Source organism: Capra hircus, chromosome 14, assembly GCF_001704415.2.
Source record: "Capra hircus breed San Clemente chromosome 14, ASM170441v1, whole genome shotgun sequence".
Lineage (NCBI taxonomy): Eukaryota > Metazoa > Chordata > Mammalia > Artiodactyla > Bovidae > Capra > Capra hircus.
Window position 1 is genome coordinate 20,385,007 of NC_030821.1, and position 25,837 is coordinate 20,410,843.

General features: G+C 49.6%; 1 protein-coding gene across 1 annotated transcript; it reads right to left on the reverse strand.

Annotated features, from left to right (window-relative positions):
* On the reverse strand, window positions 18,212–24,566 carry KLF10 (Kruppel like factor 10). Its single transcript, XM_018058329.1, has 4 exons — window positions 24,122–24,566; window positions 21,138–21,374; window positions 20,117–21,029; window positions 18,212–19,819 (listed from the first exon to the last, which is right to left on the reverse strand). Exons 1-4 carry the CDS (start codon window positions 24,158–24,160, stop codon window positions 19,560–19,562), a joined length of 1,449 nt encoding a protein of 482 aa, XP_017913818.1. The 5' UTR covers window positions 24,161–24,566; the 3' UTR covers window positions 18,212–19,559.

Below are 25,837 nucleotides of genomic sequence, written 5' to 3' on the forward strand. Positions count from 1 at the left end.
GGCTCAGTGGCAAAGAATCTGCCTACAGTTCAGGAGACCCAGGCTCAGTCTCTTGTTTGGGATGATCCCCTAGAGGAGGGCATGGCAACCCACTCCAGTGTTCTTGCCTGGAGAACCCCATGGACAGAGGAGCCCGGCGGGCTGCAGTTCAGGGGCCACAAGAGCCAGACACGACTGAAGTGACTGCACACGCAGGCGTGGCGACGTCATCATGTGGGTGTGGCCCATCATGAACTCATTTCTAGTCCCTCTCCCTTCCCCAGAAGAATGGGGTGGGCGTGGGGGGCGGAGCTGAACACTCCAAGCTTCTAATCCGGACTCCGTCTATCTGGTGCCCAGCCCCCATCCTGAAGCCATCCAGAAGCCCACCAAGAGTCACCTCATTAGAACAAACAATGCTCCTGTAACCCAGGGAATCCCGAGAGATTCAGGAGCTCTGGGTCAGGAAATGCGGGCAGAGATTAAAAAAAAATTAATATTTATTTATCTGTTTGGCTGTGCCAGCTGTTAGTTGCAGCATGTGGGATCTATTTCCCTGCAGGGATCGAACCCAGGCCCCCAGCAATGGGAGCCTGTAGTCTTAGCCACTGGACCACCAGGGAAGTCCCAGACATCAAAAACAAAAGATGTCCTAGCATATTTATCACTCAGATTTTAGGATTTTAGGAGCTCTGTGTCAGGACCTGAGGGCAGAGACTAAATATATGTTTCTTACATCACAGTGACCTTATTTGGAAGAAAGGTCTTTTCAGATGTAATTAAGGCAAGGATCTTGAGATGAGATCCTCCTGGATTAGGGTGGGTCCTGGGTCTAAGGCAGAGGAACCAGAGATCAAATTGCCAACATCCGCTGGATCATCGAAAAAGCAAGAGAGTTCCAGAAAAACATCTATTTCTGCTTTATTGACTATGCCAAAGCCTTTGACTGTGTGGATCACAATAAACTGTGGAAAATTCTGAAAGAGATGGGAATACCAGACCACCTGACCTGCCTCTTAGGAAACCTGTATGCAGGCCAGGAAGCAACAGTTAGAACTGGACATGGAACAACAGACTGGTTCCAAATAGGAAAAGGAGTACGTCAAGGCTGTATATTGTCACCCTGCTTATTTAACTTATATGCAGAGTACATCATGAGAAACGCTGGACTGGAAGAAGCACAAGCTGGAATCAAGATTGCCGGGAGAAATATCAATAACCTCAGATATGCAGATGACACCACCCTTATGGCAGAAAGTGAAGAGGAACTAAAGAGCCTCTTGATGAAAGTAAAAGAGGAGAGTGAAAAAGTTGGCTTAAAGCTCAACATTCAGAAAACAAAGATCGTGGCATCTGGTCCCATCACTTCATGGGAAATAGATGGGGAAACGGTGGAAACAGTGTCAGATTTTATTTTGGGGGGCTCCAAAATCACTGCAGATGGTGACTGCAGCCATGAAATTAAAAGACGCTTACTCCTTGGAAGAAAATTTATGACCAACCTAGATACCATATTCAAAAGCAGAGACATTACTTTGCCAACTAAGGTCCGTCTAGTCAAGGCTATGTTTTTTCCAGTAGTCATGTATGGATGTGAGAGTTGGACTGTGAAGAAGGATGAGCGCCGAAGAATTGATGCTTTTGAACTGTGGTGTTGGAGAAGACTTCTTGAGAGTCCCTTGGACTACAAGGAGATCCAACCAGTCCATTCTGAAGGAGATCAGCCCCGGGATTTCTTTGGAAGGAATGATGCTAAGACTGAAACTCCAGTACTTTGGCCACCTCATGCAAAGAGTTGACTCATTGGAAAAGACCCTGATGCTGGGAGGGATTGGGGGCAGGAGAAGGGGATGACAGAGGATGAGATGGCTGGATGGCAACACTGACTCAATGGACGTGAGTCTGAGTGAATTCCGGGAGTTGGTGATGGACAGGGAGGCCTGGCATGCTGTGATTCATGGGGTCACAAAGAGTTGGACACGACTGAGCAACTGAACTGAACTGTGTCTAACAACAGGTATCCTTGTAAAACACCAAAGGAGAAGACAGACAGACACGCAGGGGCGAGGGCAGAGACAGACACACAGGCAGAGACGGAAGTGATGCTCTGTAAGTCAGGAATGCTAAGGGTCAGCAGACACACAACCTGCCCCGAAGCTAGGAGAGGGGCCTGGAAAATGTCTTCCCTCAGAGCCTCCAGAGGAATCAACTCCGCTGACACCTTGACTTTGGACTTCAGGTCTCCAGCACTGTAAGAGAATCCACTATTATTCTTTTAAGCTACCCAGGTCCTGGCCATTTGTTACAGCAGCGCTCAATCTCCTCCTCCATACAACAACCTTCCCTGCTCTTTCCCCGTCGGGCAGGCTGGCCTGGAGATGATCTCTGGGTCATCTTGCTGGGGCCCAGGGAGCCTGGAAGGAATGAGCCTGGATTCCTGAGTCACTGCTCAGTAGAAGCAGGAGTGGCCACAGGGCAGGAGCCGCATTAGCTTCTGTTTTCTGCATTTATCTCAGCTGATATCCCCAGCACCCCCCACCATACAGCAATAAATGGACGTGGCAGTTTGCACAGCAGTCTTGTGGAATTTGTAATTCTAGCTCTGTCGCTGAACACACAGAAAAGTCCTGTTGTCAGAACTGGGAGGCTGAGAACCAGACCCTCTCCCTCCAAAGAACAAAACAGAACTGGGGGCCGGGGCACGGCCTGCCCTCTGCCAGCACCTCGTGGCTGCCCCCGTAAGCACTGGCTCTTCTGCCAACTAGCAGAGGCCTGGAGCAGGAAGGAGGTGTGAGCCCAGGGCAGGCTCCCCATTTCTGCCCTCCTGTGTGGACACCCCCAGTGTGTGGATCCCCTTCCAGGAGGAGACCTGAGCTTGCTGGGGGCCTGGGTGGGGAAAGCAGCCGCAGGCTGGCCCGGAGGGAAGGAGGGGAAGCCTGAAGCCAGGGAGGCTGAGCCTGGGGCCAGAGTATCACACACACCACGCAGGGCGTAAGTGGCTCTCTCTATCTGGCCAGGTAGATCTGGTCCATGGAAGAGGATGGGGCCCCTGCCCATGCCAGCACTGAGCTCCTTGGAGGCAGCAATGCGCTCGGTGGACACTCTGCCCCTGGGCATCTGCAAATTGTGGGAGCGGCGGTAGTGGGTGATTCTGGAACGGGAGGCCAAGGTCAGATGGTGAGATGCCCTGGACACCATCAGAAATCTGGGCCTTAACCTGTGGATAGTGGGGTGACTCTCAATGCTGGGTTTTAAGATCTGCGTTTTAGAATATTTACCCTGGGAGTAGGACCCGCACAAAGTAAGACCACCATAAACATTTTGTGTAGCTGAATGAAAGTGAAATGCAGTATTAATGCTCACCCTGTAACACGGTTCAGTCTCTGTCTTACACACGCATGTCTGCCCCCTCCGCACCCCCGCCCCCAACATCCAGTCCTAAAAGCCGGGACATTATGTGGATGGCTGATTGCCCATGGGCTCCCCAGACAGCAGAATGGATGCCTGAATCAGCCAGTGAAGACAGAGCTCACAGGTAAGGATTGGAAGTGCCTGCCTAATGTTGGAAAAAGGTTACCACAACCACACAGATAAGGCCACGTCATCCTTAGTTTGTGTTCCCCGAGTGTGGGCACCCGCCTGTGGGCAGGGAGGCCGCCGGGGCCCTGTCACAGGAGGCTCTGCCTACCTGCAACTGTGGAGGAGGTTTCAGCCCCGTGACATTTCCCTGGAATCCAGGTGTAGGTCCCTCCACCCCCCCCCTAAATTTATTTCACTTCCTTCCCTTCTTTCTCTTGTCTGGCCTGAGAATGTTCTTGGAAGCCTGTGGTCCAGAGATGTTCTGGAGGGTCATTTTGTGCCAGTAATAAATCCCCCCAGCTCAGGCAGGGAAGTCGAGGGGAGTCCTGGGTACCCCGGTGGGTTGAGTCCATCCCTACTGGCCCCACGCAAAGCTCTGCCCCGGGTGTGGGACCACCACAGCATCAGACACCGTCCCTGTCCAGGGAGGTGAGAGTTCTCAGAGGAGGTGACAGTTGGCTTTGGGTCAATGTGACAACAGGTCAGGACCGGATTTGGCTGGGAGCTGAGATACGTAGGCCAATGGGCCATCAGGAAAGAGAGGGGCTGGGCGGGAGGGCAGAGATACCTCAGAGAGCATAATGGAAAGGACGGGTCTCCAGGTGAGTGTCTAAAGCACAGGCGGCGTCCACGCTGCTCCTGGTCCAACTAGAGGACGGGTCAGAATGGGGCGGGGGCTTCCCTGGTGGCCCAGTAGTAGTTAAGAGTCTGCTGGGCAATGCAGGGGACCAGGTTCGATCCCTGGTCCAGGAAGATGCCACATGCCACAGGGCAGCTAAGCCCCTGCACCCCAACTACTGAGCCCTCGCGCTAGAGCTCACGCTGCAACTGCTGAAGCCGGAGCACTTAGAGCCGGGGCTCCGCCGTAAAAGAGGCCACCACGATGAGAAGGCCAGGCGCCGCAACGAAGAGTAGCTCCCACTCGCCACTAGAGAAAGCCCAAGTGCAGCGTCAAAGACCTAGCATAGCCAAAAAAGAAAATAAAAGAAAAAGAAACCGCTAGACCATTAAAAGAAAAAAAAAAAAGAATGGGCCAAATGGGGACAAAAATTCACCAGAAACTGCTACAAACATTAAAAAAAGAAAAAGAAAGAACGGGCCCAGGATCCCGGACAGAAACCTAGATAGAGCTCCTCAAATTCCAACTCCTGCCGGGGCGGAGGCGCAGGCCCGGCCCCATTACCTTCCCCGGCCTTCCGCCGCCTTCTCTGCAGGCCTGCTCCTGCCTGTGTGGTTGCCCCAGCGGACCCCCTCCGCCCTCTGACCTCCTCGGCCTTCAGACAGCGTGTCGGCCGGCCGCGTCCACAGCTCCACTTCCGCTCCCGAGGCAGTACCGTCCTCAGGGGGACGGGTCTTCGGGGTCTTTCCTCCAGGTCAACAGGAGAAGGGGATTTTTGATGAGCCCCTTTCCAGGAAACAAACACGGAGGACAGGGGTTCAAACGGCCACCAGAGCCTCCCCTGGGAGGGGAGACACGGGGCTGGAGTCAGAAGCCTGGGGCAGGAGAGCCTGTAACAGATCTCACCTGAAACCACTGCTACCAACCACTCCAGGACACTGAGCAGGCCAGGAGGCCACGTTTGATTAATCAAGTTAAATCCATCAGGCTTCTTTCAAGGTTGGGGAAAGCCTGAAAGAAAGAAAACAAAGTCGCTCAGTCATGTCCAACTCTTTGTGACCCCATGGACAGTAGCTTACTAGACTCCTTCATCCATGGGATTTTCCAGGCAAGAATACTGGAGGCAGTTGCCATTTCCTTCTCCAGGAGATCTTCCCAACCCAGGGATTGAACCCCAGTCTCCTGCATTGTAAGGCAGATGCTTTACCGTCTGAGCCAAAGTCAATCATTTTAGAGGCTCTCTTCACTCATTTTCTTTTTTTTAAGGAATTTGTTTAGATATTTTTTTAAAAAATTAATTAAATATGGCTGCACTGGGGCTTCACTGCTGCACGCGAGCGTTCTCTAGTTGTGTTGCTGGAGCTTCTCACCCACCGTGAAGCAGTGGCTTCTCTTGGGGTGCGTGGGTTCTAGAGTGCTCAGGCTTCAGTATTGTGGTCTGAGGTAAAAGTGAACATCATGCTCCCTTTGCATGTGAGAAAATTCTGACTCAGAGAAGTTAAACAATATGCCCAAGAGTTTTGGTAAGCAGGGGGTGGTGGGGAAGCCGTGATTTGAACTCCAAATCCCAATAGCTTGTTTGTAACTTCTCCAAGCAGAGGAGAGAGGAATTGGTACCATAAGGCTCACCTTGATCTTCCAGTTGACCTGGGATCCCTCTGGTAGGTTAGCCAGGGACAAGGCTGAGTCTCCTAGGACCAGCCTGACCTGAAGCAATTCCTCCCTGTTAACCTCATCCCACACATGGCCACTGGGCAGATTCAGGGTTAAACCAGCCAAACCAGAAGAGAGGATCCAGGGCCAGGGCCAAGTTCTTGCACCACGTCTCCTGCAGTGACTAGCGGCTACTGTGGAGGCCACCCAGGGCGCCTGCAACACTGGCCAAGAGACACAGGGTGGTTTGAGCACAGCCACGCTGACACTCGTTGAAAAGGATTTACTTCACAGCTGCCAAAGAAAGCCTGAACACAAACACAGACAATCCTCAAACATTCATGTTCAGAAAAAAAAAAAAAAAAAAGATCCAAGACCTCTTCACCCAAGCCAGAGGTCTGGGGAGAAGAAACCAGCCAGATTTAACTCATCATTTGGGACAGTCAAGCACTCGGCTATCTTGTCGAACCTTGGCAAGGTCACAGAACATAGGTGTCATTCCAAAAACTGCCTGTGACACCTTTCATCAGAACCCCTTTTTGGTCCCTTAAGGCGGCATTCCTAAATAAATCAACATTATACCCAGACAAGATCCTTTTGGCTGGGGCATCTGCAACGCAAACATCACCACTCTCATAAACACTCAAATGTTCACGATGCACCAGGCATTCCTATGTGTGTTAGTCACTCAGTCACGTCTGACTCTTTGTGACCCCGTGGACTGTAGCCCGCCAGGCTCCTCTGTCCATGGATTTCTCCAGGAAAGAAGACTGGAGTGGGTGGTCATTTCCTTCTACAGGGAATCTTCATAGATCAGGGATCAAACCCAGGTTTCCTGTACTGTGGGCAGATTCTTTACCATCTGAGCCACCTGGGAAGACTCCCTAGTGCTTTATATGTGCCAGTTCATTTCATCCCCATGCTTAACCCTAACTTGCTTTAAGTCATGTGGCCAGTATATGGTGGAACTAGGATTCGAAAAGCAACAGTCCAGAGCTGATGCTTGTAGCCTCCACACCACCCTGCCTTCTGAAAATAAAGATCAACATTTTACCCTTTGAGCATCTGTGATTTGATTGAGGTCATACCTGAATGGTATGGTATGGTATGGTTTTCCCTGTTTTCTTCAATTTCAGTCTGAATTTGGTAATAAGGAGTTCATGATCTAAGCCACAGTCAGCTCCTGGTCTTGTTTTTGTTGACTGTATAGAGCTTCTCCATCTTTGGCTGCAGAGAATATAATCAATCTGATTTTGGTGTTGGCCATCTGGTGACATCCATGTGTAGAGTCTTCTCTTGTGTTGTTGGAAGAGGGTGTTTGCTATGACCAGTGCATTTTCTTGGCAAAACTGTATTAGCTTTTGGCCTGCTTCATTCCATATTCCAAGGCCAAATGTGCCTGTTACTCCAGGTATTTCTTGACTTCCTACTTTTGCATTCCAGTCCCCTATAATGAAAAGGACATCTTTTTTGGGTGCTGGTTCTAAAAGGTCTTGTAGGTCTTCATAGAACCATTCAACTTCAGCTTCTTCAGCGTTACTGGTTGGGGCATAGACTTGGATTACTGTGATATTGAATGGTTTGCCTTGGAAACAAACAGAGATCATTCTGTCATTTTTGAGGTTGCATCCAAGTACTGCATTTCGGACTCTTCTATTGACCATAATGGCTACTCCCTTTCTTCTGAGGGATTCTCTCCCGCAGTAGTAGATATAATGGTCATCTGAGTTAAATTCACCCATTCCAGTCCATTTTAGTTCACTGATTCCTAGAATGTCGACGTTCACTCTTGCCATCTCCTGTTTGACTACTTCCAATTTGCCTTGATTCATGGACCTGACATTCCAGGTTCCTATGCAATATTGCTCTTTAAGCATCAGACCTTGCTTCTATCACCAGTCATATCCACAGCTGGGTACTGTTTTTGCTTTGGCTCCATCCCTTCATTCTTTTCTGGAGTTATTTCTCCACTGACCTCCAGTAGCATATTGGGCACCTACTGACCAGGGGAGTACCTCTTTCAGTATCCTATCATTTTGCCTTTTTCTACTGTTCATTGGGTTCTCAAGGCAAGAATACTGAAGTGGTTTGCCATTCCCTTCTCCAGTGGACCACAATCTGTGACCTCAATCAAATCCCTTATGATTATACAGTGGAAGTGAGAAATAGATTTAAGAGCCAGACATCTTGGAATGTGAAGTCAAGTGGGCCTTAGAAAGCATCACTATGAACAAAGTTAGTGGAGGTGATGGAATTCCAGTTGAGCTGTTTCAAATCCTGAAACATGATGCTGTGAAAGTGCTGCACTCAATATGCCAGCAAATCTGGAAAACTCAGCAGTGGCCACAGGACTGGAAAAGGTCAGTTTTCATTCCAATCCCAAAAACAGGCAATGCCAAACAATGCTCAAATTATCGCACAATTGCACTCATCTCACATGCTAGTAAAGTAATACTCAAAATTCTCCAAGCCAGGCTTCAGCAATACGTGAACCGTGAACTTCCAGATGGTCAAGCTGGTTTTAGAAAAGGCAGAGGAACCAGAGATCAAATTGCCAACATCTGCTGGATCATCGAAAAAGCAAGAGAGTTCCAGAAAAACATCTATTCCTGCTTTATTGACTATGCCAAAGCCTTTGACTGTGTGGATCACAAGAAACTGTGGAAAATTCTGAAAGAGATGGGAATACCAGACCACCTGACCTGCCTCTTGAGAAATCTGTATGCAGGTCAGGAAGCAACAGTTAGAACTGGACATGGAACAACAGACTGGTTCCAAATAGGGAAAAGGAGTACGTCAAGGCTGTATATTGTCACCCTGCTTATTTAACTTATATGCAGAGTACATCATGAGAAACGCTGGACTGGAAGAAGCACAAGCTGGAATCAAGATTGCCGGGAGAAATATCAATAAACTCAGATATGCAGATGACACCACCCTTATGGCAGAAAGTGAAGAGGAACTAAAGAGCCTCTTGATGAAAGTGAAAGAAGAGAGTGAAAAAGTTGGCTTAAAGCTCAACATTGGCATCCAGTCCCATCACTCCATGGGAAATAGATGGGGAAAGAGTGGAAACAGTGTCAGACTTTATTTTTTTGGGCTCCAAAATCACTGCAGATGGTGATTGCAGCCATGAAATTAAAAGACGCTTACTCCTTGGAAGAAAAGTTATGAGCAACCTAGATAGCATATTCAAAAGCAGAGACATTACTTTGCCGACTAAGGTCCATCTAGTCAAGGCTATGGTTTTTCCAGTAGTCAAGTATGGATGTGAGATTGGACTGTGAAGAAGGCTGGGCGCCGAAGAATTGATGTTTTTGAACTGTGGTGTTGGAGAAGACTCTTGAGAGTCCCTTGGACTGCAAGGAGATCCAACCAGTCCATTCTGAAGGAGATCAGCCCCGGGATTTCTTTGGAAGGAATGATGCTAAAGCTGAAACTCCAGTAATTTGGCCACCTCATGTGAAGAGTTGACTCATTGGAAAAGACTCTGATGCTGGGAGGGATTGGGGGCAGGAGGAGAAGGGGACGACCCAGGATGAGATGGCTGGATGGCATCACGGACTCAATGGACGAGACTCTGAGTGAACTCCAGGAGATGGTGATGGACAGGGAGGCCTGGCGTGCTGCGAGTCATGGGGTCATAAAGAGTCGGACACGACTGAGCGACTGAACTGAACTGAACTGAACTGAGCATCTGTCATAGCCTCACCATCAAAATAGGCAGCAGGCAGCAGTTGGCAGCCCTATGCCCTTTCTTTCCTACTCCTTAGAGCTGCTAAGTACCTGTCCACCCTCCCCTGATTCCTTCAGCACCTCCCAGAGGACTCTGTTGTCATTCTTCCCTCCTACACACGTGATGCTTAAGGTGAAAGTGGTAGTTTACCCACATTAAGCACTTGCAATTCTCAAAATTAAGGAATTACTTTCAGTAAGTCTACTGATTTATCTTAGGCAGCGTCATCGCAGTGGCTCATCGCCTTTGCTTGGTCTCCATCAGTGTAGCCCGGAGAAGGCAATGGCACCCCACTCCAGTACTCTTGCCTGGAAAATCCCATGGACGGAGGAGCCTGGTGGGCTCCAGTCCATGGGGTCGCTAACAGCTGGACACGACTGAAGCAACTTAGCAGCAACAGCATCAGTGCAGCCATGACGATGGTGGTACTTGAAGGGAGAGGGCTGAGGCAGTTTGCGTCTCTGTCCAGACAGATGACAAAGACACCACCAAGCAGTAAAGCCTCCTTGTTCAGGATGCAGGCCCTGGGACACAGCCCCTCTAGGTTATGTACATATAAGGTACCCATTGTCATCTCCTTCCCTGATGGCTCAGAGGGTAAGGAATCTGCCTGCAATACAGGAGACCTGGGTTTGATCCCTGGGCCAGGAAGATCCCTTGGAGAAGGGACTGGAAACTCACCCCACTATTCTTGCCTGGAGCATCCCATGGACAGAGGAGCCTGGCGGGCTACAGTCCATGGGGCCGCAAAAGTCAGACACAACTGAGCGACTAACACATTGTTAAAAGGGAAGAATTGTCTCATGTCTTTTTGTCCTTTAAAGTCCTCCCCATTAACATGATATTCAAAAGTGAGAGGGAGGTGAATAAATTCACCTAGAGCAAAGCGGCTTCAGGAGGCAAAAGTGATGATATCAGTCAGCATGTATTGGTAAGCCAAGGTTATCCCCCAAATCACAATATCTTCAAACTACAAAGTTAAGTTCTTACTCTGATCCTCGTCATACTGTTTCCAGGGCTAAGGCTGACTAGCTGGAATATCGCTGGTTCCCATAGTAGAAGGAAAGAGAGCTCTGGAGGTTCAAACACTGGCAGTCAAATAACTCTGAACCAGAACCGACGCATGTCATTTCCATTCCAATCCACTGACCAGACCTGACTGCTTGATACCCCCCAGTCACAAGGGAGAAATTCAGTGCTACCGTATGTCTGAGAAGCAGACAGCCTGAAATATTGGATGAACTGCCGGGATGGGGACCCAGGTTCCCCTTCTGTTTGGAAATCACTATGATTTTGAACCAAGCTGGCAAAGAATAGAATGGATGTCATGAATGATATTATATAAAGAGGCGTCGCAGTCAGGTTATATCCACAACCAGCAAGTCTTAATCCCCAGTACCTCAGAAGGTGACTGTACTTGGCAATAGGATCTTTAGAGAGCTGCTGCTGCTGCTGCTAAGTCGCTTTAGTCGTGTCTGACTCTGTGCGACCCCATAGATGGCAGCCCACCAGGCTCCCCTGTCCCTGGGATTCTCCAGGGAAGAACACGGGAGTGGGTTGCCATTTCCTTCTCCAGTGCTTTAGAGAGCTAATTAAGGTAAAGTGAACCCACTGGAGTGGGCTCTAATTTAAGGACTGATGTCCTTGAAAGGAGAGGAGATTAGGACGCAGAGGGAAGACCATGTGAAGACCCAAGGAGAAGGGGGCCTTCTACAAGCACAGGAGAGGGGCCTCAGAAGAAATCAACCCTGCCCGCAGGTTGATCTTGGACTTCTAACCTCCAGAACTGTGAACGATTTTGTGAACATTTGGAGTTTGACCTCCATCCCTAACAGGAACCCATTAATGACCATTTGTAACCGACATCAGATTTCCGGCCCAACCTCTAGGGGCCTTTTCTGTCTTAATGACTGATCTGAGTGGCATAATGCAATCCCCACCACTGGTGTTAGAGTAGTTCACTTGGCAACTGTTGGCTTCTTTTTCTGTTTTCAGATCTAATTCTGCTTTGGCAAGCAGGTCAGATAAGCATTATAATCCCCATTTTATAGATAATGAATCGGAGCCACGAAATAGTCAAATTGTTTAGCTCACAGTTACAGTCAGTTCAGAGCTGATACCAACACGCAGGGCTTCCCAGGGGGCCCTACTGGTAAAGAACCTGTCTGCCAGTGCAGGAGACGGAAGAGCCACAGCTTCAATCCCTGGCTGGGAAAGACCCCCTGGAGAAGGGAAGGGCAACCCACTCCAGCATTCTTGCCTGGAGAATCCCACGGACAGAGGAGCCAGGTGGGCTGCAGTCCACGGGGTCGCAAAGAGTCAGACACGAGTGAAGTGACAGCATGGTACACGTCCACGAGCACACGGGCTCCACGGTCCCAGGAGACATTTCCTGTCCAAGGCCAGTGTTTTACTTTGTCCTGGGGTAATAAACACTCAATGCTGATTTCTCTCTTTTTTTTTTTTTTTGGCCACACCCTGTGGCTTGCTACCAAGGATCATATTTGGGCCCCCTATAGTGGAAGAGTGGAGTCCTAACCTAGCTGGACCTCCAGGGAATTCCCCAATAAACACTCAATACTTATCTGTTCAAACTAAAAGGGTGCCTTTTGGAAACTGATATTCAAGGTCCATATAATCTAATCCCAGAAATAGAAAACTGCTTTTACCCCAACCTACACTTCACTTTATGTTATTTCTTAGCTTTTCATTTTCTTCCTAGACCATACAGATTTTTCCAAACCCAAGCAGTGCCTCCATTGACTAGTGGCTAAACTTAGAATTAAAAAATATTAAATCATTCCAAGGAAATCAAAGAAAGATTAGGTGTCACTTTCTTATATTTGAGGGTATTCCTCCCTTTTGGCATCCAGCTACCAAGCTGGCCAATCAAGGTCAAACTGGAAGTGTGGGCGTCCATTGAGCAGAGAGCCAGGAATTTCTAAATCTCTGTCAGGATTAGGATGTCAAGAGGCAGGGGAAGCTTAAAACAACAGACCTCATTTATGTGGCCCTGTTTACCTTTATTCCCTCCACTTACAACAAGCCAGAGGCACCAGGAAAATATAAATATATATATATATACATATATATCAGCTGGACATCACTGGAAGAAAGGCCACCCTTAAAGTGTCCCTGGATGTCATCTCCCAGCATTTCTCCCAGTGCTGGGGTGTCGCTGACTGTCCGGAGCCCTTGAGGCAAGTCCTCATTCAAGTCCCTGCCCCATCCTGAATGTCCTCCCAGGAAAAAAGCTGGGCTGAGCTGAGGCCACACATCCCAGCCATTCCAGGCCGAGGAATTAGACTCACATAAAGGGCCACTGGAGAAGAGCCTGATGCTGGGAAAGACAGAAGGCAAAAGGAGAAGGGGGCTGCAGAGGATGAGATGGTTGGATATCACTGACTCGATGGATACGATCTTGGGCAAACTCCAGGAGATAGTGAGGACAGGGAGGCCTGGTGTGCTGCAGTCCATGGGGTCGCAAAGAGTTGGACACGACTGAGCGACTAAACAACGGTAACAACAACTAGGGGGCCTCGGAGGCTTCCCTCATGGCTCAGATGGTAAAGAATCTGCCTGCAGTGCAGGAGACCTAGGTTCAGTACGTGGGTCGGGAAGATCCCCTGGAGAAAGGAATGGCTACTCACTCCAGTATTCTCGCCTGGAGAATTCCATGGACAGAGGAGCCTGGCAGGCTACAGTCCATGGGATCACAAAGAGTGGGACTTGACTGAGTGACTGACACTCTCACATGTTTCAGAGGGCCTTGGTGAGTCCTTGTATATGTTCACCTTGATCAGATTTCTTCTATGCCTGGTAAAAATGCAATCAAGAGATACTTTAGAGTTTGGAAGGTGTAGTGAATAATCCTTTCAGCACCAGCAAAGATTGAATGAGAATTTTAAAAGGCAGTCTTTCCATCATCTTCGTCTGCATCAGGCACGCCATTGTAAAAACTTCCTAATTGTCCTCCTTCCCTGAAGTCTCATAGACTTCTTGATTTCATTTGATAGGGTTTAGTGAGCCCCTGCTGTGTGTCTGGCATCGTGGTACATGCTGGTGATACAGCAGTGAGCAAGATCCACGGGTCCTTATGCCCGGGGAGTTTTACTAACAGTAAGCAGTTTCAGTAAAGGGTAACGATTATTATGATAGCAGAAATGTCAAGGTAAAAGGGCCGGCAAACATTCCCAGCAGAAAAAGCAGAGTATGTGATGAATCGGAGCTTGGACATGATGTAAAGAATAGGTGGGATTGGAGTGGGAGGTTGGAAGAGGCTGAAGGCTGAGGGGTCCTCTAGGTCCGCTCGGGACACTTGAGGTGTGGTGAGTCCCAGTTGAGAGGTGCTGTAAGCTGGATTTCAAAGATTAGGATTTAAAAAAAAGATGTATCTCAACAGTTTTGTATTAATTGTGTGCTGAAGTGATAATATTATGGGTTAAATAAAACTATTTTATTTTTTTCTGTTTTAACTTTTCTGATGTGGCTACTAGAAAATTTCAAATTTCCTAGGTGGCTCACTTTCTATTTCTCTCCAACAGCACTGTTCTAGACTGTGTTAGGAAATCTAGACTTCATCTTGAGAGCACTGGGTAGGGTTTGAAGCATTTTTAAACAAGGAAGTGATGTGGTCAGGTTTGCATTTTCAAAAGACTGTGGTGAGGAGATGAGATGGTGACAAGACCAGACCAGAGGCAGAGAGAACACTTAGGGGCCACTGCAGTCATCCAAGTGAGAGAGGGTGGATTAGATGGGGTAGTAGCAATGCATGTAGAGAAAAACATTTTAAAGTCTAATTACCAACACCAAACGGCTCTCACTCCCATGAGAAATGATAGGTTGAACTGTATGAAATTTCCATCTTTGTCAATCAGAAATGGTTGAATATTGAAAGAGCTAATATGGGCCAAAGTTGGAACAGTAGAGTCACATAATAAAGATAGTATTATCAGTGTGTGCATGTGCAGGCTCGGTCATGTCCAACTACAGAGCACAACTACAGAGTGTCACCCGCTCACAACTAGAAAAAACCCTCCAGCAGCAACCAAGACTCGGCGCACCCATGTTTTTCAAAAAATAAAAAGAATTAACTGTTAAGAGACTTGAATACCAGCAATTTCAAATAGTTCAACTCAGTATATAAATCAGACAGGAAACACCAAATATGACACACGAAAGCTACACAGGGATCAAGACCATCCCCAAGAAAAAGAAATGCAAAAAGACAAGATGGCTGTCTGGGGAGGCCTTAAAAATAGCTGTGAAGGGAAGAGAAGCGCAAAGCAAAGGAGAAAAGGAAAGATATACCCATTTGAATGCAGAGTTCCAAAGAATAGCAAGGAGAGATAAGAAAGCCTTCCTCAGCGATCAGTGCAAAGAAATAGAGGAAAAGAACAGAATGGTAAAGACTAGAGATCTCCTCAGAAAAATTAGAGATACCAAGGGAACATCTCATGCAAAGATGGGCTTGATAAAGGACTAGAAATGGTATGGACCTAACAGAAGCAGAAGATATTAAGAAGAGGTGGCAAGAATACACAGAAGAACTGTACAAAAAAGATCTTCAAGACCCAGATAATCACGCTGGTGTGATCACTCACCTAGAGCCAGACATCCTGGAATGTGAAGTCAAGTGGGCCTTAGAAAGCATCACTACGAACAAAGCTAGTAGAGGTGGTGGAATTCCAGTTGAACTATTTCAAATCCTAAAAGATGATGCTGTGAAAGTGCTGCACTCAATATGCCAGCAAATTTGGAAAACTCAGCAGTGGCCACAGGACTGGAAAAGGTCAGTTTTCATTCCAATCCCCAAAACAGGCAATGCCGAAGAATACTCAAACTACCTCACAATTGCACTCATCTCACATGCTAGCAAAGTAATGCTCAAAATTCTCCAAACCAGGCTTCAGCAATACATGAACCGTGAACTTCCTGATGTTCAAGCTGGTTTTAGAAAAGGCAGAGGAACCAGAGATCAAATTGCCAACATCCACTGGATCATCGAAAAAGCAAGAGAGTTCCAGAAAAACATCTATTTCTGCTTTATTGACTATGCCAAAGCCTTTGACTGTGGATCACAATAAACTGTGGAAAATTGTGAAAGAGATGGGAATACCAGACCAGCTGCCTCTTGAGAAACCTGTATGCAGGTCAGGAAGCAACAGTTAGAACTGGACATGGAACAACAGACTGGTTCGAAATAGGAAAAGGAGTTCGTCAGGGCTGTATATTGTCACCCTGCTTATTTAACTTCTGTGCAGAGTACATCATGAGAAACGCTGGGCTGGATGAAGCACAAGCTGGAATCAAGGTTGTTGGGAGAAATATCAATAACCTCAGATATGCAGATGACACCACCCTTATGGCAGAAAGTGAAGAACTAAAGAGCCTCTTAATGAAAAGGAAAGAGGAGAGTGAAAAAGTTGGCTTAAAGCTCAACATTCAGGAAAGTAAGATCAAGGTATCCGGTCCCATCACTTCATGGCAAATAGATGGGGAAACAGTAGAAACAGTGGCTGACTTTATTTTGGGGGGCTCTAAAATCACTGCAGATGGTGATTGCAGCTATGAAATTAAGACACTTACTTCTTAGAAGGAAAGTTATGACCAACCTAGATAGCATATTAAAAAGCAGAGACATTACTTTGCCAACAAAGGTCCGTCTAGTCAAGGCTGTGGTTTTTCCAGTGGTCATGTATGGATGTGAGAGTTGGACTATAAAGAAAGCTGAGCGTCGAAGAATTGATGCTTTTGAACTATGGTGTTGGAGGAGACTCTTGAGAGTCCCTTGGACTGCAAGGAGCTCCAACCAGTCCATCCTAAAGGAGATCAGTCCTGGGTGTTCATTGGAAGGACTGATGTTGAAGCTGAAACTCCAATACTTTGGCCACCTGACGTGAAGAGCTGACTCATTGGAAAAAGACCCTGATGCTGGGAAAGACTGATAGCAGGAGAAGGGGACTACAGAGGATGAGATAGTTGGATGGCATCACTGACTTGATGGACATGAGTTTGGGTGAACTCCGGGACTTGGTGATGGCCAGGAAGGCCTGGTGTTTTGTGGTTCATGGGGTTGCAAAGAGTTGGACACAACTGAGCGACTGAACTAAACTGAACTGAAAGCTATACTGGTCTTCCCTGATGGCTTAGACAGTAAAGAATCTGCCTACAATGTGGGAGACCTGGGTTCGATCCCTGGATTAGGAAGATCCCCTGGAGGAGGGCATGGCAACCCACTCCACTGTTCTTGCCTGGAGAATCCCCATGGACAGAGGAGCCTGGCGGGCTACTGCCCATGGGGTCACAGAGTCAAGCACGACTGAGTGACTAAGTACAGCACAAAGCTACTCTTAATACCACATTATTATAACACGCTACAAATGGCACTTGTTTGGGGGCAACTTTTGCATCAAGATCGGAGTCTGTCTCAACATTGAACTCAAATACTTTATTCAAATAATCTGATTTACAATATTTCTAAGGAAAAGTGTCAGGTGTCAACTAGGATTGGGCAGAACATAGCAGTGGGTGGCCCAGTTCCACTGGCTTTGTCATTACCACGGACTGGCTTTGGGCCAGGCAGAGAATACTTCAGCCCTCTCCCTCTCTTCCCACTTTGAAGACCTGCCACTCTGAGAAACTTCAGGGATTAGGATGGTGCAGGTCCCAACACAAGACACTGCACAATGGCAAGGCCCCCTCCGGCAGCTGCGCTGTGCTTAGTTGGTGTAAGTTTCCTGGAAAAGCGCCAGCAGGTGCCTGGAGGGCTCAGGATGCCTGTCCTACAGTTGGTGCCAAGTGAGCACACTGCCCCTCACCATGGCACTCAGCAGCAAGCCGGACCAGGTCAACCAGTAAGTTGAACACCGCGGAAGATGATGTCTCATGACAAGGTGATCTCAGAGCAAATTAAAGTACTAATCTCCAAAATTACACACCACACACCAAGTGGCATTTACGTCTCCTAGTTGTACTCATGAGTGACTAGTGAGCACATCTCTTCAGAGGTGTATTAGCTTTCATGCAGCTTAAGTGCTGGTATGCTTATTGCATTTAAGCTCTCACTTAATGGTCTGAGTTAAACTTCTAGAGGTAAGCAATTTACTCTCTATTTTAATAGGTCAGCCTTCTTTTCATTTTACAGCAGTCTCATAACTTGTAATTACTCACTGTGGTGTTCTCTAACTCAGTGCCACTTAAGGTTTTACAGAAAGCTGGGGCTATATTTCAACCCCAAATCACCAAAATGTACAAATATGTTTAAAAATTACGAATGCTTTCTTAGAAAAGGGAGGCTCACATATTATCAACAAATATATAGGTAGATATCTTTTTTTAAATTAGATTTTATCATTATTAGTTTGGCCACCTCAGGTGGCTTGCAGGATCTTAGCTCCCCAACCCAGGCCCTTGGCAAGGAGTGCCAAGTCCTATCCTAACCTTTTGACCATCAGGACGTCCCTGTCCTTGCTCTGCATACTCGCCAATTTGATTACTCATGTGAAAGATAAACTCTTGCATTCAAAAACCTCAATTTTGAATGAGGTTCTTAAGAGAAATTAACTGTAAATCTTAGCACCACAGTGATCAACGTCAAGGTTAAAATGAAAATAGTTTTCAATAAATACAATCAACCAATTATATATACCAAAGGAAATTCTTTATTGTAAACAAGATATAAAGTACAACAAAAGAAATATTGTGCAAACTGTGAATCACAAGGATTTTAATTAAAAGTTCTTTTTTGTTTTCCAAGGGTCCAAAGTTTTGATGGCAGAAATCTATACCCAATATAGAGAAAAATGTTAAATGGAAAGACATAGTGACATTTTTCACTACATATTTTCAACAATTAACTTTTGTTTTACCACTGTGTATATCATCCACTACACAACAGAATATAACAGAAATACTGTTAACAAAAGTGAATGTTCTATTTTTCTACCTATCTTGTTCCACATTCTCCCCTCCCCCCAAAAAAACTTCTATAAATTAACAGGACATTTATCCATTTGTGAATAATGGTCACTAACTTTCTAATTCAATAAAGCACATGTTATATCCTCATAACATAAGGGTACTTTACTGATGACCTCAGCCATCTTTTTTCAAGGAGTTATCTAAAATCCTTAATATCCCTTCTTTACAATATGTTTTCATCTTCAATTTTTTTTTCTAAACAAAGTGCAGTGTATTTTAGAGTCTATGGAAAACACATTGGTATACAATTTTCAAATCTATACAAGAAACTGCAACCAACTAAGATTCAAAGCATAATAAAATACCTAGCAATAGTCATTTGTTGAACTTTTAAAACAAAAACGCAAGAAAAAATTGAAGCTACATTTCAAAGCAATTAAATTAATGAGGATTCCAATTCTTTGGGACCTCTTCAGCAATATACAGTTGCTCAATTTCAAACATCGGCAACTAGTGGAAAAATGCTAGTTCTAGATATATTTAACAACTACGTCCACAAGTTGAATGGAAAGACTAAGAATAGTAAACAAGGTAACTCTAGGAAAGGATAATATTTGTGATGATACAAAACCAATTTTACATCTCCATCTCTGTACCGTAATGTTTTCCAGTCTCTACACTCTTGAAACCAGTGCTTTCGAAGAATCACATTGAAAAGTTGGTCTCAAGTATAAACGGTGAAAGTAAAACAACAAATTGTGCACACATATTCAAAATCTGTGCTACCGGTGGTTGGGGTGACCTCACCTGAAACCTTCAAAAAATACTGAATAAAAGCTTTCTTCTCTCTCTTATGTGGTAAGAAACAAGTCCTGCCACTCGGTGACCTGCCTGTGGCCGCAGCACTTCTGACCATCTAACCCAGGCTGGGCCTTCTCCCCAGGCCGTGGGGCTTCTGCTTGCGGCCCACACTGGAGCGCCACACACCTGCAGTGGAAGCATTTTTCTATCACCACTGGCTTCTGGCTGTGACCAAAGTTAAAGTTAGTCTGATTCTTCACCATCCGTCTATTACTGCGTGGGAGCCGGGGTTGGAGGTAGGGTAATGTCATTTAACTTGCTCACTTCCATCTGCCAGTTCGGTAGCTTCTTGGCTGACAGGTGGCGACGGGCGTGTTTGGTCAAATGGTCGCTCCTCATGAACCGCCGGTCACACATGGGACAGGCGAACTTCTTCTCACCTGTGTGGGTTCGTCGGTGTCTGGACAGTTCATCTGAACGGGCAAACCTCCTTTCACAACCTTTCCAGCTACAGCTAAAAGGTTTTTCTCCTGAAACAAAAAAAAGGTCCTATCTTTATTACTATGCATTTATTAAGTCATGGTCCTTTATGTATTCAATTGTATTTAAAGCTTAAAGACACTTTGTTCTTTAAAGAATCATCATTTGAGAAATTAAACCAAAAACACCTTAATGAAATCTTTCAGAAGACCACGCACTGGTGAATACCACCCACGGAATTGGCTGATAGGGCCAGTTCTCTCTTAACATCCCTGGTTTACATTCGTGATCACTGTCAAAAAAACATCACCCAAATTTCTCAGACCTAAGTAACAAATGGCTGGTACCTGTATGCGTTCTCATGTGGGCCTTCAGATGAGAACTTTTAAAGTAGGTCTTGCCGCATCCTGGGTGGCTACAGATGTGACTTCTAATCCTCGATGAGTCAATCTGAGGAGTGACTTTCGCTGAGGAAGGGGAAAACCCGGGGGCTGGGGCAATGGGAGAGAGTCTGGTGCCATTTGGGCTCACCACCGGAGGCTTTGGGTTCTGAACGACCGGCTGGGGCACAACAAACATGACGGCGCCCTTGGGCACCTGAGTGCCCATGAATACGACAGGTGGGCAGACAGCTGGCGGCTGACTGGGCGGCGTGCTGGGGACGACTGTCGTCACGACGGGGTTGTGCGCAGGGAGGGGAACCATCTGGCAGATGACCGGCACAGGGGGCACTCCCGCTGTGGACACTGCGGGTGGAGAGACCAAGACCGACTTCTGTGGGGACGCGGGGGCTGGCTGAGGTCGGCAAATGACGGTCTCTGAGGAAGGCATGGGAAAGTCATAAAGTGCAGCGGGGCTCGGTTTCTCTTCGACATCTGCCTCTGTGTCTCTCTCACGTTTGGACCTGTTTGGTGACACAGCGGCACAAGGTATATTTTTTCTTGCAGCCTCAGGGTTCAGGTGGGTTCTTTTCCGAAATGAATTGTCCTGATAGTTGAGGATGCTGGCTGCTTTCACGGGGCAAGATCGGTGGTTACACAGTTGGGCATCAGCTGTATGACGAATCACACTGGTTGCCTGAGCCTTGGGGAGTTTGGGGGCGGGTACAGGGTTCTTCTCCTCTTTGAAAGGTACAGCAGCAATGTGAGGCTTGGCAGTATCTGACAATGATTTGAAGTGTCCAGTAGGTGGCGCTGGTGCCATCAGATTTGACACTTGAGAAGGTTCAAAGTCAGAGGGACTGTAAGGTGGAGTCAAACACTACAGAGAAGAGAAATACAGTCAACAGCGTGAAGAACGGTCCAGGTCATGATATAAACTGTAAGAGGCATTATCATTTACATTCATCTTTGAAACAACAATACTTACAAATGCTGGGATTGTGGTATGAAAATCAGGTGTACCAGGAAGCAGATTCTCTTCCTCGGACGTATCAGACACTGGAGTGACGGGTCTGTTTTCAATGTATTTCTTAAAATCAGACTTCCAACTGCAACTCATCGATATAAGTGCTTCTACAGCTTCAAAGTCACTTTTCTCTGCAGTTTTGTTCCAGGAATACACACTCTCTTTTGATCTTTCACAGATCATTTCCATTCTTTCCTCCTATAAATACAAAAGACTCATAAGCATACTGTTTGGCATCCACATGACACTCAATGTGCTTTTTTTTTTTTTTTTACAATCTACACAGCTTTTCAAAATAAAACTTAATTCTTCTCATAGTAGTAGTGATAAAATCTTTTCCATTCTTCCTCTCAAATTTAGGCTTGAACATGGATAACCTTGCAAGGAACTTATTACTATCAAGGGGACCTAAGGTTAAAGGTAACAATGCACTTGTCATTCAAAAGAGAACTGCTTGGCTTGGAAGAAAAACATTTTATGTTCTTTCCAGAGTAGCCAACTGCAACAGGAGTCTATGACCAGCTGATCCAACAACACACACACACACAAAATCAGAAAATTTATTATTTGACCAAAATTTGCAAAAAAAACTGTAAGGAATCTGCAATAGTCAAAATAGAATCTTATTTTAACTGTTTAAAGAACTGCTCCATGATAGAAATAACAGCACATGCTTTGTATTTATTTGAACAACTCCTCCCATCAGATATTAATGCTTCATACTAAAGTTGCTTAAACTGTACTAAAATGGTTACCGCCCTCCATCTCTTCAATTTTCCATTAACGTGACCCCATTTTTTGGTTTAAGTAGAGACTGTGTAAAAACACCGAAAAATATTCTTTACACTGCTAGGAATTGTTCTCAACTCTTGTTTTAAAACCCTTCGTGTAGAAACCTTTAAGAAGCTATTACCGCTCTTGAAATATAGCTAACAATGCAATTGCATAATCGCGTGCCTTTTACGTAAGCTGCAACGGACAGCGCATGTATGTGTAAAAGCCTCAAGACGCCAGTGCAAAAGGGAAAAAAAAAGAGAAAAGGCTAGGCAGGAGAGAAAGAGTATGCGCTGGGAAGGGCAGGAACAGAAGCCGGGAGGGGAGAGGAAAAGGAGTGGGGCGCGAGGGAGGCAGGAAAGGGAAGCGCGGGCGGAGGCGAGGGCGTGGGCCGGGGGATGGGGGAGGGAAGCAGACAAGGGGCGGGGGTGGGCGGCGGGGGAGATCCTCGCTGGCGGGGACAGAAGGATGGGGCCGCCCTAACCTCAATGAGGCTCGCGGGTGAGTCACTGGGAACATTCCTCGCCCGCTCGCACGTCCCCGCGTCCCTGCCCCCGTCATTGGCCAGCCAGCCGGGCGGCCCGAGCTGGGATTGGCTGGGCGGCGGAGGGCGGGGGCGCGGAGGAGGGCGGGGGGGAGAGGCATGTGAACAAAGCGTGATCAGCGGCTGCTCCGGGCGGCGCAGGAAACGTGAACTGGGAATTGCCGCGCCGTCACCTTTCACCTACTTCCTGAGCCCGCGGGGCCCCCGCCCTCGCGACGGCCCGGGGGAGGGGCCGCGGGCGCCGCCGCCAACCGCCCGGCCGTGCGCGCCTGGGCCTGCGGGGAGAGGCGGGGCCGCGGGCGCCCGGCTCCCGGCGCGCCCGCCCCTTCCAGCTCCCCACCGTTCCCTTAGGAACCGACTGCGGGGCCGGGCCTCGCTCCCGCCCTGGCGGAGGCTCGGGCTGGGTCACTCGGGGACGAGAAGCTCCCCCGGCGCATCCGTTCCCGGCCCACCCCCCGGCCTCCGCCTCAGCTGCCGGAGGAGGAGCCAGGTCCCCGCGGAAACCCGGCCCCCGCCCTCCTCCGGCCGCAGCCCCCGGGGACCCGGCCGAGCCCTCGGCGCTTCCCGCCCACGGGATCTCAGACCACCCCGACTCGCCCCGAAGACGCGGCGCCCCCCCCGTCCCCACGGTTTCCGGCAGCTCTGGCCCCCCCAACACCCCCGCGCCGAGCCCAGCATCTCCACGAGTTCCCAGACGTGCAGCCCCCAACAGGCCCGGTTCCAGGCGCGCGGCCCCACGGCCGGCGGCTCCCGCCTCGGAGCGCTGCCCCCGCGTCTCGCAGCCCCGGCTCCCCCCCGCCCACCTTCCCCACCCCGATGCTGGGGTCCCGCTTCCCATCTCTTCCATCTACTGTCGCCAAGGAGGCTCCGAGGTCCCCTCCCCCGCCAAGGCGTCCTCTGGAGGAGGCCACCTGCCTGCCTGTTCCGGAGATAAGGGAGTCCCCTCCAGACGTCTGGGGTGGGGTAAACTCCCCGGGCCCGCGTGCCATCCCCTTGCACCCACGCCGGGCGCCCCTCCCCACAGCACCCCCGCTATCTGCTGGGTAGCCCCAGTCCTGCAAGCCTCCGTTCAAGACCCCCCGAGATGGGGAGTCCCCATCTCCTCTCCGGTGGACTCCCCACCCCTCACATGCCCTAGAGCAGCCCCCTCCCAGCCTGGGGCGCGTTCCTTATCCAGACGGAGGCATCTCTTCCCCCCGGCGCCAGGTGCAAGGTGGCCCCCTTATCCCCCCCTCCGGTACTTCCACGCCTCCTAGTCCCGCTGACAGGGCAGCCAGCCCCCCCACCCCAGTCTCCTCACTCTTCCCGCCCCTCCAGTCATCCCACCCCCCTCACCTGCTTCCAGTCTCCCAGCGGAGCTGTTCCCTTCCCCTCCTACACCTCGAGCGAGACCCTCTCTCACTTCGTCTCTAGCTCCCAGCCTGCTTCTCCAGAAACCCCTCCCGTCCCCCGCTCCGCTACACACACGCCCTCACCAATGCCCAGTCTGCAGGCGGGAAGCCCCTCTTCCTCTTCCACGACTCCCCTGCAACCTCTGTCCTCAGGCGAGGCTGATGTCAGGGGCTCGGGGGTCTCCCCGGACGCAGCGAGGCAAGAGAAGGGCTTGGGGCATCCCCAGGTGACTTACCGTAGCCTGCTGGAGAGAAGCGCCGCCGAAGTTGAGCATGGTTGGCTGCCCGGCCGCCGGCGACGAGCTGACTGGCTGCAAGGCTGTCTTTGGCTGCCTGGCCACAGACGGGCGCCCGGAGACACTCGACGCCGCTCCCGCCGCCGCTGCGCTCCGCGCCGTCTGCCCCCCTCCCCATTCAGGTAGCCGCTCCGCCTGCCCCGAGCCGCGGGCGGGGGTGGGGGCGGAGCCTGGGGCCGGCCAATCAACGACAAAGGTGTGTGAGGCGCCGGCCAATGGGCTCGCGGGGCCACGCGTGATCAGCGGCTGCCCGGCAGCGTGAAGCTTGTGTCAGTGGAGCGTGTACACAATCCCCTGGCAGCGCGTTTCCCCGGGCCCAGCCCGAGGGAACTCCCGCCACCACCTGACTCTGTGGACGCGGCCCCCACCCCTCACCCACCCCCACTCTCCCTCCCCGGCTTGCAGTCCCCTTCCCTGGGCCGGGGGTGGGGCGGCGCCAGGAACCCGAGCCCAGCCCGGAGGCGCGGCCGCCGCGGCGCGCCCAGGCTCTCCGCGGAGAGCAGGGCCCACGTGGGAGGTGGGGAGGGATGCCCGCTCCGCCCATTCCCCTCCGCGGGCGAGGTCCCATCTCGGGCCGCCGCCGCCACGGGGTGGGCGGGACGCCGGGTGGCCAGGCGGGGGAGGCGGCGGCTGCAAGCCAAGGGTCCAGAGCCAAGAGATTTGCATTTGGAAGCGCCCCGTCCTCTTGCGCGTCTGGCGAGAAAGGAGAGCCTGGTGACCGACCGAGCTGCATTTCTGGAGCATTTGCTGGGTTTTTGCCTCGCTGAAGCATGAGTAGCACCAGGGAAGTGGAGGCGAGGGAAAGGGAATCCTGTCACCGAGCGGACACCTGCTCCTGCGCCCCCCCGCCCACGCCCGGGCCGCAGGCACTGGCTCGCCCTCTCCATCTGCCCTGCCGGCGGCGTTGCCCGCCCCGTCCGCCCCGCCCATCCTTCCTCCAGGGCTGTGGAGAGAATGGTGTGGGGACTGCAGGAAGCCCCGAAAACTAGACCAGTGCGGGTGCTGGGGAGCCATAGGCCAGAGTTTTTTTTTATCCTTCTCTGGAACCGACTCTCAGTTGCAGAACCGAGTTTTGAGCTCGGTGTAAAGTTTAAATTGCAGTCTACAAGCTGTTTCAAAGGTAGGCCCTACCCCCACACCTACCCTGGGCCACGGCCTCCGGAAACGCCCTGCCGGGAAACTGCTGGTGGTGATGGGAGGGGCGGGGTCTTCTAGGGTCACGAGGCGCTAGCCAGGGCAAGCCAGGGAGTGGGTTGCCTTGGGAAAAATGAAGTCGCTCAGTCCTGCCCGACTCTTTGCGACCCCGTGGACTGTAGCCCACCACGCTCCTCTGTCCATGGGATTTTCCAGGCAAGAGTACTGGAGTGGGTTGCCGTTTCCTTCTCCAGAGGTCTTCCCAATCTAGGGGTCGAACCCAGGTCTCCCCCTTTGTAAGCAAGACACTTTACCGTCTCAGGAAGTCACGAACCCCCCTGCACTCGATCCCGCGAAAGCCCCAGCCACACCTCCACAGCCCCCATCCCGAACCAGGTCAGAGGCGGTCTGGGGCCTCCGGACTGCGAGCCTGTGGTTCTGCTTTGGCTCCTTGTCGGCTCCCTTTGGGTGATAGCGCGGCTTAAAACAAACTTAAAGCCACTCCTTGGGACTGGCTAACCG

What these genes read in the sequence shown, in the direction of transcription:
- KLF10 (XM_018058329.1), bottom strand. Translation starts at nt 24,160, where the DNA reads ATGCTCAACTTCGGCGGCGCTTCTCTCCAGCAGGCTACG. An exon ending in CTTCTCTCCAGCAGGCTACG is followed by an intron (nt 21,375 to 24,121) that starts GTAAGTCACCTG and finishes TTGTATTTATAG; the next exon opens with GAGGAAAGAATGGAAATGAT. An exon ending in ATACCACAATCCCAGCATTT is followed by an intron (nt 21,030 to 21,137) that starts GTAAGTATTGTT and finishes TCTTCTCTGTAG; the next exon opens with TGTTTGACTCCACCTTACAG.